At 37.8% G+C, this 13,700-nt stretch overlaps 2 protein-coding genes, 1 long non-coding RNA gene and 1 other non-coding gene across 5 annotated transcripts; 3 read left to right on the top strand and 1 right to left on the bottom strand.

Annotated features, from left to right (window-relative positions):
- Positions 1-225: 225 nt before the first annotated feature.
- On the top strand, positions 226-3,097 carry LOC137713160 (BTB/POZ domain-containing protein At1g63850). Its single transcript, XM_068452426.2, has 2 exons — positions 226-1,593; positions 1,853-3,097. Exons 1-2 carry the CDS (start codon positions 574-576, stop codon positions 2,792-2,794), a joined length of 1,962 nt encoding a protein of 653 aa, XP_068308527.2. The 5' UTR covers positions 226-573; the 3' UTR covers positions 2,795-3,097.
- Positions 3,098-4,069: 972 nt separating this feature from the next.
- Positions 4,070-4,142, top strand: TRNAA-AGC (transfer RNA alanine (anticodon AGC)). Its single transcript has one exon. It is a non-coding gene; the product is annotated as a tRNA-Ala (tRNA).
- Positions 4,143-4,526: 384 nt separating this feature from the next.
- Positions 4,527-8,523, top strand: LOC148691228 (uncharacterized). 2 transcript variants are annotated; one of them, XR_015955755.1, is made up of 8 exons: positions 4,527-4,664; positions 4,838-4,932; positions 5,204-5,275; positions 5,865-6,591; positions 6,931-6,995; positions 7,833-7,961; positions 8,130-8,183; positions 8,344-8,523. It is a non-coding gene; the product is annotated as an uncharacterized LOC148691228 (long non-coding RNA). The 2 variants fall into 2 exon arrangements; XR_015955754.1 differs by lacking the exon at positions 4,527-4,664 and having other exon boundaries at positions 4,792-4,932.
- A 282-nt stretch (positions 8,524-8,805) lies between these two features.
- LOC137712993 (phosphoglycerate mutase-like protein AT74H) lies at positions 8,806-10,820 on the bottom strand. Its single transcript, XM_068452217.2, has 5 exons — positions 10,067-10,820; positions 9,861-9,980; positions 9,554-9,767; positions 9,238-9,318; positions 8,806-9,139 (listed from the first exon to the last, which is right to left on the bottom strand). Exons 1-5 carry the CDS (start codon positions 10,626-10,628, stop codon positions 9,022-9,024), a joined length of 1,095 nt encoding a protein of 364 aa, XP_068308318.2. The 5' UTR covers positions 10,629-10,820; the 3' UTR covers positions 8,806-9,021.
- Between the last annotated feature and the right edge of the window lie 2,880 nt (positions 10,821-13,700).

Below are 13,700 nucleotides of genomic sequence, written 5' to 3'. Positions count from 1 at the left end.
ACAGTCTATCTCATCCGTTCATTAGTAATTATGCAATTATAAATTATTTTAATTTTTTATTTAAAATTAAATATAAATAATATTTAAAAAAAATTAATCACACGATATACGATGAAAATTAAAATAAATTGATCTCTAAAATCTACAATCTTCCTCATTTCGTGAAGAGTCCAAAAACCCCATCCATCGCAAAACCCTAAAAAACCCTCAGCTTTTGGTTTCATCATCCAAACAAAGCCAGATGTATATAGGGCTCTCTCTCTCCTCTGTCTCTCTCACTTTCATTTCTCATCGATCCGCCACTAAATGCTCTCTTCTCAGTCTCCTCTCATCGCTCTTCCTTTTTTTTTTCTTTTCTTTTTTATTAAGCTCTGATCCATCTCGTTTACACCACCATTTTTAATGCACTTTCTTTGTCATTACCCAAAAGAAAGGAAAAAAATAATCCCAAAAAATTCATAATTTTGATTTTGATTAATTTCATACCAATCTCTCTGAAAACTAAAGGACAAGAATAAAAGCATATGGCTTAACAATTTATGTCTTTTTTCCAATTTTTCAATTTAATATTTCATGGCAGCTGCGGCAGGCACAACGACAACTACTAGTAGTACTAACATTACGCACTTCAATTCCCACACAACCCCCTCCAAAACCAAAACCAAACGCCGGAGGCACCGCGACTCCACCACCCTATCTTCCCAAACCGCATCCGCAGCTCTCAACCCGCCTCGAAAACTCGGCCCGCCCACCATTGTCTCCCCCGATAACTCCTGGTGCTGTTTCGCCTCGAAAGACTCGAAACCCATCTCCGCCCAGCCACGCCAGGCGCGACCCATTAACCCGGATCGTAAACCCGATCCGGTTCAGTATTACCCATCTGGGAAATCGCCTTCTTCTTCGCCGTCCTCGTTCCGGATACGATTCGCCCCGGGTAGTCGCTCTCCGGTCATGGATTTTAGTCCGGCGTTGACAAATGGCCATTCTGGTCAAAACGATTCGTTTAATTCCAGCTTCAGCAGGTTCAATTCAATGCTCACGGCTGGGTTATTGAACCCCATGTCGCCGCCGCCGCCGCAATCCGACAAGACGAACCGGTCCAGCCCGACCCTTTTCGAAATGATGGCTAGCGAGCCCGAAATGGCCCAACCCAGAGCCCAGATCCACCAGAACGGCGTCGGGTCGGCAAGCGGGCGCAAAACCCATGTGGGTTTCGTTCAGGACAAGCAGGCGTTGATGATGCAGCGGGTCTCACATCTTCTGACGGGGAATCGGAGCCCCGGGAACCAGTTCAATGACCCGTCAAGCAGTGACATTAAGCTCACTCTGAGCTCCAAAGATGGGTTCAGTGTGTCGATGAATGTACACCGTCAGATTCTGGTCGCGCACAGTCGGTTCTTCGCGGTGAAGCTGTCGGAGAGGTGGGTCAAGCAGCAGAGAACGGCGCCATCGTCGTCTCCGCCGTACAATGTGGAGATTGCGGATTGTGATGACGTGGAGGTTTATATCGAGGCCTTGAGGTTGATGTACTGTAAGGATCTGAGGAGGAGGCTGATGAAGGAGGATGTCCCTAAAGTGCTTGGAATTTTGAAGGTAAAATTTACTTTTCGTTTTTAAAGTTTCTATTTTTTTGGTGTGTAATTACAGCTTATGATTGATTGCTTAGAAAGGTTAGATAATTAGAATGGAAACAGATTAAAATCCTTTTTTTCGATTCGAAAAAACCCAGTTGTTCGAATTCAATTTTTGAGTGTTCCTTCTTAATTTTGACTTTGTGTTACTTATAACAAGCTAAAAATGGAAATGCAGTTTATGGGAATGATGGCATTTGTGGGTGTTCTGTGTGCTTTAGGTTTCGGCAGCAATTGGATTCGATGCCGGTGTTTTATCTTGTTTAGAATACTTAGAAGCTGCCCCATGGGCTGAGGATGAAGAGGAGAAGGTGGCATCACTGATGTTTGAGCTTCGCCTTGAAGGCGTTGGAGCTGGGGAAGTACTCAAGAGGGTCTCTGTGGAAGTTGCCAATGGGACTGAAGTGGGTAATGACAACGAAGAAGTTCTTATAAAGCTTCTGCATGTGGTTCTTGAAGGCAAAGACGAAAAGGCAAGACGCGAGATGAAAGGATTGGTGTTGAAGATGCTTCGTGAGAATTCATCTCATAATGATCTCCGGAAAGAGTCCTTGTACTCGGCTTGTGATGGGTGTTTGCAATTGCTTCGCCACCATTTTTCTCGGGCAGCAGAGTCAGACTTGCAAGATGTGGGTCAGATTGCGAGGCAAGCAGATAATTTGCATTGGATTTTGGATATTTTGATTGACAGACAAATGGCTGAAGATTTCTTGACAACATGGGCATCCCAAACTGAATTGTCTGAGGTGCATTCTAAAGTGGCTGCAGTTCATAGATACGAGATTAGCAGAGTTACTGCTCGTCTCTTTGTCGGGCTGGGAAAGGGGCAGCTATTGGTTTCCAAGGATCTGAGGTTCTTGCTTTTGCGTACATGGTTGGTCCCGTTTTACGATGATTTTGCCTGGATGAAAAGGGCTTCGAAAGGCCTGGATAGGCACTCAATTGAGGATGGTCTAAGCAACACAATCCTGACCCTGCCATTAGCATGGCAGCAAGAAATTTTGCTGGCTTGGTTTAATCGGTTCTTGAACTCAGGTGAAGATTGCCCCAATATACAAAGAGGATTTGAAGTTTGGTGGAGGAGGGCCTTTTGGAAGCGGAATGGTGACCAGGAAAGACCACGGCCGTTACGAATTACAACCGCAACCATTGAAAACTCATAGAAATCAATAATTACACAATGCCGGGATAATGGTGCTCTCGAGTCTGTCTCTTGTTCTCTCTTTACCTTGTTCGGATGGCTATACTCTCATTTGTTCTTAATTGGTTGTCTTTTGATCTTCTTAATTTCGGGACCAAGGCCGGAAGCCCCTTGTGGAGTAGTTGGCTTTCAGATTGGTGCACGATGTAATAGTTTGACTGGATGTACCTAGGTTTAGTTTGGGAAGATGATCAGACATGTTGGTGCAGTGTTCATAGTGTTTTGGGATAAAATTCGGAAATTGCTTGTTTTGTTCGTTTTCTTATTTTGGACCTGTAGTCTCTCTCTCCCTCCAATCCAATGTTTTGAAATAGGAATTATTGTTCTTTCCTTACCATCTTAGCTTTAGCTACATGGAGTATTTATAATAAACAAAGAATAAGAAATTATCTTAGTATGAACTTTAACGGTGTTTTGTTTGTCAAACTCTTGAGCTAGGGTTTAGATCTCGAGTTTTGGGCGTAAGTGATTAACGTGATGGAGAATATAAGTAACTCTAGTGTGTAAGTGTTGGATATTCTTTTTTCCATCGATCAGGTTGAAAGTCCTGGCAAAGTTTTTATCGAGGTCTAGTTAAACACTTTATCCTCATTATTGTGAGGTTTAGTTCACTCCTCCATCCCTTAGTGTGTCAATATCGTCTGTAAAAAAAAAAACAAAAATAAAAAAAATTTATGCCCATGTTTTTGATAAATAAAGAAATATATTAAAACTTGAAACAACAACCGCTTCTCGTACAATCAAATTTAAAGGCCTATGTAGCCGTCATTGATAAACAATATTTAAAGGCCTATATAGCCGTCATCCGAAATTGACTTAGAGTGCCCTGGCCCAAGGAGTATTCTAAGAACCTTGCATCGCGTGAATCACCAGCCTGGAGTTCCCTGCCGCCATTATGCTCCTAAAAGCTTTGCATCTGGCATACAAAAGGTCTTCCTTTAAAGAAATGACATTCATAACTGAGATAGTGTCGCCATTTATATTAATAGCACATGTATCGCCCATTTATTCTCCTTATTCCTCATAACAAAAGCAACATCTGCTTCAACATTTCAAGTCTGCTACGTACACACAGGACACAACTGCTTCCATATGCGTGTTTTTGATGTAATTGTTACTGGAAAAACGACGATTCGTCCATAAATTTTCTTGGCATTGGAAAAATAGTTTTAAGATAAGCGAGAATAGAAACAAACAAAATAATCAAATATATAAGGATGACCGTAAAGTCCAACAAGGGGATGTAGCTCAGATGGTAGAGCGCTCGCTTAGCATGCGAGAGGTATGGGGATCGATACCCCACTTCTCCATTTTTCATCATCATTTTTTCATGATTCCCAAACAAAATCAGCAAAACTCCGGCCCACCGAGAAATTATCTATTCTAAAGTAGGAGCGGGGGTAGCCACTCTTCATTTTGTTTTATTTACAACAATACCAGCCGAATGTGGATGGGTTGGGCGGGTAATTCTCAAAAGTTAGGAGGGTAATTCTGTCTCTGAACAGATTGCAATATATTTACGGTTTTACCAGTTGCCACAGGGTTTCAGAAACTTTTTGTTGTGTAAAATGACGACAGTGGCCATCTCATCATCTTCATATCCCACGGTTAGGATGATGAGTTAGAGGGGTGGAATCGTCTTTTAATCGATAGGGTCTCAGATTGGGGTTAGGTTCCATCACCCGTCACTTCGTTCTTTCTTCGGCGCAGGCAAAGCCGTGCCGATCCTGCCATGGCAGAGTGGAAGGGTGACAGTGAGAGAAAGAGAGTGGTTGTCCGGATAACAGGGAGAGAAACAGAGAGGGAGGGGTTGGGATGGTGAACAGAGCCGAGTAAGGTCCCCTCAGTCCATGAATCATTCTGGATCGTCCATTCCCTTTTGCATGTCGGATGAATGGCTGGATTTCGAAAGCCAAGTTCCATTTTTTATTCCATTCTTACTGTTAGCATAGATGTTATCATTTCATCCTTTTTGATGTGAATTACCGGATTGTTGCACTGTTAGGTCAGGTTTTGGGGGTTCCTTTGTTTCGTTTTCTCTCATTTTCTCTCATTTTGGGGATGCATCTCTCTGTTCTGTGCATTGTTCTTTGTTTTAAGGTCAGTTTTCTTCTTCTTTTTTGTGGCTTTTTTTTTGGGGGGGTTTTCAGTTCGTTGATCTATCACTCTGTATTTAGATTTTTCGTTCGTGTATGATTAAATGGGTATTGGGTTTTGGTGGTTGAAAATATGTATTTTTTTTTCTGCTTAAGCTTCTTGCTCATTTTTCTGGGATTTTTGGTTTTCGGTTGCAAGGGTAAAGAGAATACTAAAATCTTAGAAATCCGCATTGGCTTTGTATTAATGCATTTGCATTTTCGTTGGTTTGCAGGATAGGTGCATTGAGACCTAAAAATATTTGCGTCAACTTCATAAATTTTTCTGAGGCTCCGAACCTTGAAGGGTAAGTGTTTTTGAGCTAAGTTCAATTTTTAATTCGATTCTCTACTGTTAGCATAGATTGTCATCATTTCTGCCCTTTTGCTATGAATTATTTCTGGATATTATATAAACTGCATAAAATTTGGGGTTTTGTTTTTATGTTGGAATTCTGAGTGTGGGTGTATGATTTGGTTCTTTCTGTTTTCAAAAAACAGTGGTTTTCATTTTTTGGAAGCGCAATAGCATTCTAGGATTCATTTAGCTGACCCCACTTGGTGGGAAAAGGCTATGTTGTTGTTGTTGTTGTTTGTATTGTGTGTAGGCTTCCAAGCTGTTTGTGCTTGAGGTATATAATTTGAGCTTTTTTCTTTGGGTTTTTTTTATTGCTTTTATCTTCATCTCCGTAAGACCCTAATCGAGAATTCCCAGGGATGCAAAAGATTCCACATCTGTTTGGTCATTTTGCTAAATTTCATTAGATTTGGCCCTCAAATTTGAAAAAAGCTTTCATCTTGCTGTAAATTTAAGTCTTTTCTCTCTGTGTTGGTCCATCTCCTTATATTTGAAAGTCTCAGAATTGCTAATGGATTTATTGTGTTTGGGAATTTCAGGATTTTGGATTTTGGTTGGTTTAGGTTGCTGCAGATGGGGGCTTTGGATGTAAGGTGGTGTTTGGCAGACACCGAAAGGTTGATTACCCTCCTTATGGAAGGGACTTTGTGAACCATCAGCCTACTGGAAGGTTTTGCAATGGCAAACTGGCCACTGAAAAATTGCTTTTTATTTAATGTTGATCTGCGTAGTGTTTTTAGTTAATAGAAATTGACTGGTAATTAACAATATTACCATTTAGATGCCTTCAGTTGTTCTTATTGAAAGTATTTAGTTGAATTCTACTATTTACAGCAAACCATATAAACAATGATATGTAATTCTAAGAGGAGAGATTTCATGGCATTACTATGTTTTTAGTTCGATTCAATGACGCAAACTGTTAATTTCCTTTGCAGTTACTTTTATTTCAAGACACTGCACTCTTCTTTCAATCCTGCATTCTTATGAATCCTCAAAGTATTATTTTTGAGCAAAATTAGTTTTCCAAATCCACATGACGGTGTTAAAATAGTATGATTTACTTGGAATCTGACGGTGTTAAACTGCAGCAAATAAATTTTTCCTGTTGTATTGAATTTTCGAAGGGCTTCCTTTCCACTTTTGATAACTCAGCAGCTGCAAGCAAAGCAGAGAGTTTTTTTTATTCAAGAGCAACAATTCAGAACAATTTCCATGGGTAGAGTCATGGATTCCTATTTCTTAGCTCTCACTGCCATTGTCACTGTAACACTCTCTCTCTCTTCCTCTGAAAGATAAATCTGAATTTTTGAGCCCTGATTTGTTAGTTACGCAGTCCTTGGAACAGAATACAAACACAACTAACAATAGTGTCTTCATGTTGTCCCACATCAGAGGATTATTATAAAATTTAAAATTTATAAACTTTATTAGGGTTTACATTAGGCTTTTCATCTCCAAATAATTTTTTTAATTTGGTTCCCTTACGGCTCGGATATGCATACAATCATTGTTTAGAATTTGGTTTTGACTGCAAATTTGGAATTTGGTGTTTATAGCATTTGATTTTCTTGGATTTTTTTACATGTTTTTGTGGTGACACAGGGGACAAATTCTAGGATGGAGGTGAAAGGATTTGGAAGAATCAGATATGCCTATTCATTTGCAAGGTGATTGTTTTACAGCTTAAAATACCCTGCGAGTTTATTTCACTAACATTGCATTGGTTTTTTAATTTGATATGTTGTTTTGGTGTGTGAAAATCGAAGAACTTTTAAATGTTTGCGAATTTGGTTGACACTTAAGTGCCATTCATTTTGGTCAAGGCTTTGGTTTGTGGCCAGTTGGAATTCATTTTGCTAAAATAAGATAAATCTCTATTTGAGCGAATCTGGGGTTTTGTTAGGTGTGGGGTTCTTTTGGCCTAATTTTTTTTATAATTGATTTGGGGTTTTGATTTATTTGGTTTGCTTAGATTTGGTTCCCCAAAATTAGTTTTACATGCAATAAGAATGCTGCGGATCAAATTGTTGGTCCAAACATCTCTTGAAGGAGATGATATAACTGATGAATTGCTTAAACATGATTTGGATGGTAAACCTTCTGTTGATATACCAAGCTGCCCAGTTTTAGTGTTTGTTGATATAAAAGATGAAAAGCTTGGAGGACGACTCTATAACGAATTTGGCTACTGTCTTAATAAAAAAACAGGTATTATTCTCTCTTTGTAATTGTCTCTCCTTGAGGAAAGGCATATTGAAATGATGATTTTAAAAAGGAAATCTGACCTGTATGATTGTAAACATGCTTAACTTGATAGTGTTCAATTGTAATGAATAACATGTTAAATTTATCCCATATAGCCAATTGTTCAACATGTTTTTTTTTTTTTTTTGGATTTGTATTTATAATTTCAACAATTTCTGACATACATTTTGGATATTTTTTTCTTTAATTAGTCTTTGGGTTGTGCTGTAGCTGTCTTTCTAACATATATTTATTCTCAGATTGTTGGTGGGGATGATGTGGTTAACTGGATTCTTTGAGTTATTTGTGATCTGAAATTACCAGTGTCGCCCTCCATTGTGCCGATATCACATGGGACTGAAAATAACATCCCACTTTCGTTTGGATGGGTAGGACATCTTTTAGTTTATGATTTGAACACTTTGAAGGGATCAATTATTTTTCTTCTTTTGTTGTTGATTGAGGCGGGTTATAGGAATAAGGTGACGTTTTAGAGTTGAAATTATAGAGTTGAAATTGTTAGTGTTTTTCATGATGCTCTTTCCTTTTGTTCTCAGTGAAAAAACATACTAAAGTAACAACGCAATGGCGGTGAGAATAAGCGTTCTCAGGTATCTATGGATGTGTGATATGAATTAGGTGTATGATGTTGAAGCATCAGTCAATAAAAAACAAATAGGATGTCAGATATTATACATTAATCCATACATTAGTCTTGAAGGATTAGCTGTTGAAACAAGAACATCACACTTTTTTTGCTTTTTTGTTTAGCTGTTAAAACACATGCCTGGCCTGCTGGACGTATATTTTGCTATCGTAACTTGAAGGGCAATGTAAGTGTTAAATGCATGTTGCTTATGTTTCTCAAGAAACAGAGCATTTATTGCAACTGTATCTTTTGTAATCAGCTCGGTTGAATGTATATAAAAGTCGAATTGCTTATCTTACCAACATCTTTCTCTCATCTATCCCTTTTGTTCATTCATGATTATGTTGATTTTTTTTTTTTTTCAAGTTAAATGTCTTATTCATGTGGTTAAGGCTGATGCATTCAAGTCCCGCAACAACGCACGGGCATTTTTGCTAGTATTATCAAAAATCAAAGGCCAATCAACTCTATTTGTGTAAAAAGATTTGCTTCCCTTTTCATGTGTGATTCCCTTAATTTCATAAACCAGTGCTTAATCATGTGTTTTATTTTTTCGGATGTCGCCGAAGGGACTCGGATCAGAATATGATAATTATTTGAGTTTATTTTGGGTTGAACTTGTTTGCAAAGATAAAAGCTCTACAGACTTTGTTCTTTACTACCATATCAAAGTGAAAAGAGAGAAGAAAAAATGTTGGTTTACTTGCATTTCTACACCATACAGCTGTTAGTATATTATCTATGGTTTTGTTGATTTTTGATGCATCAACTCCAAGGCTTCCATTCCATGGTTATGTCAACTAGAGCGTGCTAACGGCCGCAGGATCACCATCATCGTCATCATCACCCAAGTGGGTGAAGAAGGAATTTAGCATCGGGCAATCGTAGTTCAGCTCCCCGGGTTTTGCATATTTTTGCCTTGAATCAGAACCCAACACACAGGGTTAGAGTACTAAATACAAATGAGAACTCACTGCAATGAACTTGTTAAAAGATTTAGTTTTTTTTAGTTCTACCATTCTTGATCAACAAGCATTTCATCTGTCAATCCAAACTGTCTTAGCTCCTCTTCAGTGTGATGCACTAACAAGCTGTACCTGCGGAAATTAGAGATTGGGAAATAGGAAACGCAGCGAATTCATATTACTTTGCTATGTTTTCGGAAAATAGATTTATGCATATGTAGGTTAGGACAGTTGATCAAGGTAGTGTGCCTGACTCTTTGCACTCAAGTAGAAATCCTTGTTTAGGTAGGTTAGAGTAGTTTAGAATATCGCTTTGTTGCAAAAATTGATTTCAACTTTCTACAATGAAGTAGTGGAGGAGTAATACCTTCCACCATAGCCTCTTTCCATAACGACCATGCTTCCATTGCCAAAGTTATTCAGCCTCTCGAATTGCTCCACTGTCCATTTGTACCATCTCATGAGGAACACTCTGAGCGTTAGACCGTGTGAAACTAGCACCAAGTTGATGTTTGGATTTCTCTCGCCCGGTGGTTGAAATCGTCCTATATCGATATCTGCTCTCAGCGTTTCTCTAAATCCTGCTCAAGTCAAGTACACTTCGTCGTCTTAAAACTTGTTGGCTGAATTCATAGTGATCAGTAATCGATAAACAAAATATGTGGAAGCTGTACCTGTAATCCTATCATAAACATCAGCTGCAGATTCCCCATTAGGAAACCGATAAAAGAAACGACCATAAAGCATGCGAATCGTTTTCTCTACTCTCATCTTCTCCCTATCCTGAAAGTTCCCTTTTCATGGGAGAATGTAACAAAATGCAAATCGCTTCAAATTTCATGGAAAAGGAGATAAGCATATAGATAGTAAGGGCACATACCGAAATCCTGTTCTCTAAGCCGAGGCTCTTCTCGCATGCCGGCGATTCTTGAGCGCTCAAACGCTCTACCCAAACCCTTCAGTGTTTGAACTGTCCTTCTATAAGGAGACACATAAAAGTACACCTTCCAATTATGCACTTTGTCCCTCTCAATCATCTCCCTTATCCTCCTCCCACATTGCTCAGCATCAGCCAACCCTTTCTCTGTTAGTCCAATCTTCGGATCAGAAATTCTTGTATAAGCACTCTCATCTACATTTCCTTCACTCTGCCCATGTCGAACCAAGATTATCCGGCGAGGCCTAGGAGGTGGAGATTTCAAACTAGCAGCGGACTTTCGATGCAAATGCTTTTCGGGAAAACTAGCCAACCCATTGTCAGAATACTCAATTGTCCCATTCTGGCTCACAGAGCATTGTATTGTGTTGAAGCTAAGCACCCCATTTTCTAGTGGCTTACATTTAGGTGAAGCTGAGGGAAGTGTGAGAGAAAGATATGAATTTTTTCGAAAGCAAGGATTGTAACACAAGGAACCGGACAAGCAAAATTGAGTCATGGCCATGAACACTGATTTCTTGCTTGCAAATTCAAGGCTAATGGTCCTGTGAGCCTCAAATCTCGAAAGCAGTTTCAGATTTTTATTTTGGGAAATGATAACCGCACATTACTTTTTTTTTCTAAGCACACCATTTTTTTTAACGGTTATTATTTTCCATTTGTAGGGAGGAGCTTTCATGCTTTCCCATCTAGCCATGTCAATCAAATGCCAATTTTCAAAGTCTTAATGCACTTGTGTTTTATTCATGTGGTGCAAATGGGGAGGGGACCCTTTGCATGTTTTGTTGTGTTGTGAGAGGTTTATTGGTAGATACAAAAGGGCATGATGAACCTACTGAATTGTGGAAATAGAGTTGGGTGCTTCCCTCCTACTCCTAGCAAGGTTTTTTGTCTTTGTTTTGGAGGGGACCAATGTGCCTAGTGCTTTTGGGTCCCAGTTTATATCTTGTGGGATGATTTTTTACGAGTAGTGTTAGTCATGACCTAGGTTACACTACAATTTGTGTAGAAGAGTTGAGAATAAAAAGCAGTATAATCCCATATGATTCTTGAAAATGTTAGGGTAAAGAAATTTGTTAAAGCACCTATACTAAAATTGCTTAAGAAGATTCTGAGTTCGAATTTCATAGACCGACAGTTGTTGGGTTGTAAAAATTGGAATATGGAAAGAAAGTGTTTATTTTCATTGTTCTATCCAAAACGATTAAAAAGAAATTATATGGAAAAAATAAAATCAGTCTAATGGACTCTTGTGCTAGTAAGAGGAGATTGGGTCGATGACTTGCTTGCAAGAACATGTTTATACAAGGATTTGGACTCGGGTTTTGAGACTCTACTTTTTGCATGTCGAGCCCATGTTTGATGTGAAGAAATGTAAGCAAAAGTAGACTAGCCCAATTTCTTTCTTCATTTTTAAACTATGTTATCATCTCAATAATATTACATATATCAGGGATAAGGAAAACTAATAAAAGAGACTTGAAAACTTTAAGTTTTAATGATAAAAATAAAATAAAGGGTAAAGTGAATAGTACCAGGATTGACTTTTTAGTGTAAAAATGTGATTTTTCATTAAAATGAATAGTATTGTGAGCTTTTCGTTAAAATTCCTTAAATCTTAAGCTTTGGATAGCAACTCAGTGGTAGATACAATATCTTATTTGTTAAAGATAAAAATAAGATTCACAATTAAAAAACGAGTAAGACTCAACATGAATAATTAATCAAAAAAGTTCGTATACATCCATTAGTCTGATCTATTTCAACGCTTTTTCTATTTTCTAACATTAGAAATTTCATAATTAAAAGATCGCTAGTAGTCGGAGGGATGCAGTACGCAGTTTTGAGTATGACAACAGTATCTTGGTATTTTTCTTAAGTTGTGTTTTCGTTTAGTATGTGGGTTATTCGTATTATTTACTCGTAAATTCATCTTGTCTTAAGACAAAGTTGGTGATACATGTAATATATATGTTATTGTCAGTCACATGTACAAATCATTCGTTATATGCAAGTTGTTGGGCAAGAAATTTGATTGGCACCAATCATTTACATTTGTCTAGTGATTCTGGAAATCCAAAGTCGATGTTTATTGGGGATTTTAAAACCCTAAATCCAATACTTTACTCAACACAAAGACATATTACACCTTTACGAGATTCGGTATGAGGTCCTAATGCATAGATTAGTCGTTAAGGAAGCATAATCTCCTAGTAATATATTAATTGTTATTTTGTCAAATTCACGATATGGTAGACTATGAAATTACGAACTTCTTATTCCATGCTCTTGACTAGGGCTAGCTATATAATTATAAACTATTCTAAATTTGGTCAGTCCGTGGAAATAAATAAAGTATAGAGATCGACTACAATAATTCATTGATATTGGACTCTTTTAAAAGTGAGACTTTCTAAAATAGGACTCTCTATGGATCCTTTTAAAAGTGGAACTCTTAATGGACTCTCCGTCACTTCATGCTTTTGGCACAATTCTCTTTACCAACATTATAAAACATTGTGTCACAAACATGAAGTGGGAGATAGTCTATAGAGAGTCTCATTTTGAAAGAGTCTCCTAAGCATTTCTAGACCTAATCCTATAAAACCCTTTAAAGTTTGGCTTAGGTTGTTGTCCTCCACGGAATTGGATCCCATCCGGATCTACTTTATGGAGATCTTAGGAATTTCCACATCTTAGCCGTTCATCGTGTATTGTGTGGTCATAAATCATTTGAATTTTTTTATTTAAAATTAAACACAAATAGTATCTAACGAAAACTAACTGCATGAGGTACAATGAGCAGCTGGAACGTGGGGATCCTAAATGGATCCGGAGAGGATCCTCTTCCGTCCTCCACACTATATCCTTCGGCCTACTTCAGAACCCTATGGGATAACGTACTGTTACAACATAACCCACAATTGGTTTCTTGTCCTTGTCAGGACAAAAGAATACTTCCCTATCTCTATCTATTTTTCTTGATAAAAAAAAAATCGAGGGGTTGGGATTTGGGATGGGAGGTTAATTAGAGGAAACTACATATTGGTAAGAAAAAAAAAATTTAACAACCTATCTTCTTATTGTTTTCCATATAATTTCTTGCACTTCATAAATTTTTTTCCTTTCAATTTTGTCTTCTAAATTCTAATGCGCAAGCTGTGTTTTGTAGGTCTTCCATGCGTAAAAGTTGCATTGGAAACCTCAACATATTATGGTAAAATCAGTGTTTGAAATATCTTGGGTATACTCTATATTTCCACGAAAATATTAAAAATTTCAAACAAAATATCCATGATATTTTTGGAAATCAGTCAATTTCCTCAATATTTTCTATATTTTCAGAAAATATCCAGTGTTTGCAGACAATTTGCAAAAAGTTTACAGAAAATATCCATGAGCCTATGCATTCTTTTTTTTTTTTAAATTTCTTTCTTTATGGTATTAGTTTACTTCAATAAAACTTGTGTTGCTTTCATGACGAAAATTTCAATTAAGTTATGTATACACTACAAGAAAAAGGCCTTATTGCGACAGGTTTTTTGCGTCAGATAGCACGGCCGTCGCAAATAACACA

The sequence above is a fragment of the Pyrus communis genome, chromosome 14 (genome assembly GCF_041283825.1).
Source record: "Pyrus communis isolate YQ-2024b chromosome 14, ASM4128382v1, whole genome shotgun sequence".
In the NCBI taxonomy this organism is placed as follows: domain Eukaryota; kingdom Viridiplantae; phylum Streptophyta; class Magnoliopsida; order Rosales; family Rosaceae; genus Pyrus; species Pyrus communis.
The sequence above is the reverse complement of the archived record's forward strand: the minus strand, read 5'-3'. Positions and strand labels throughout refer to the sequence as shown.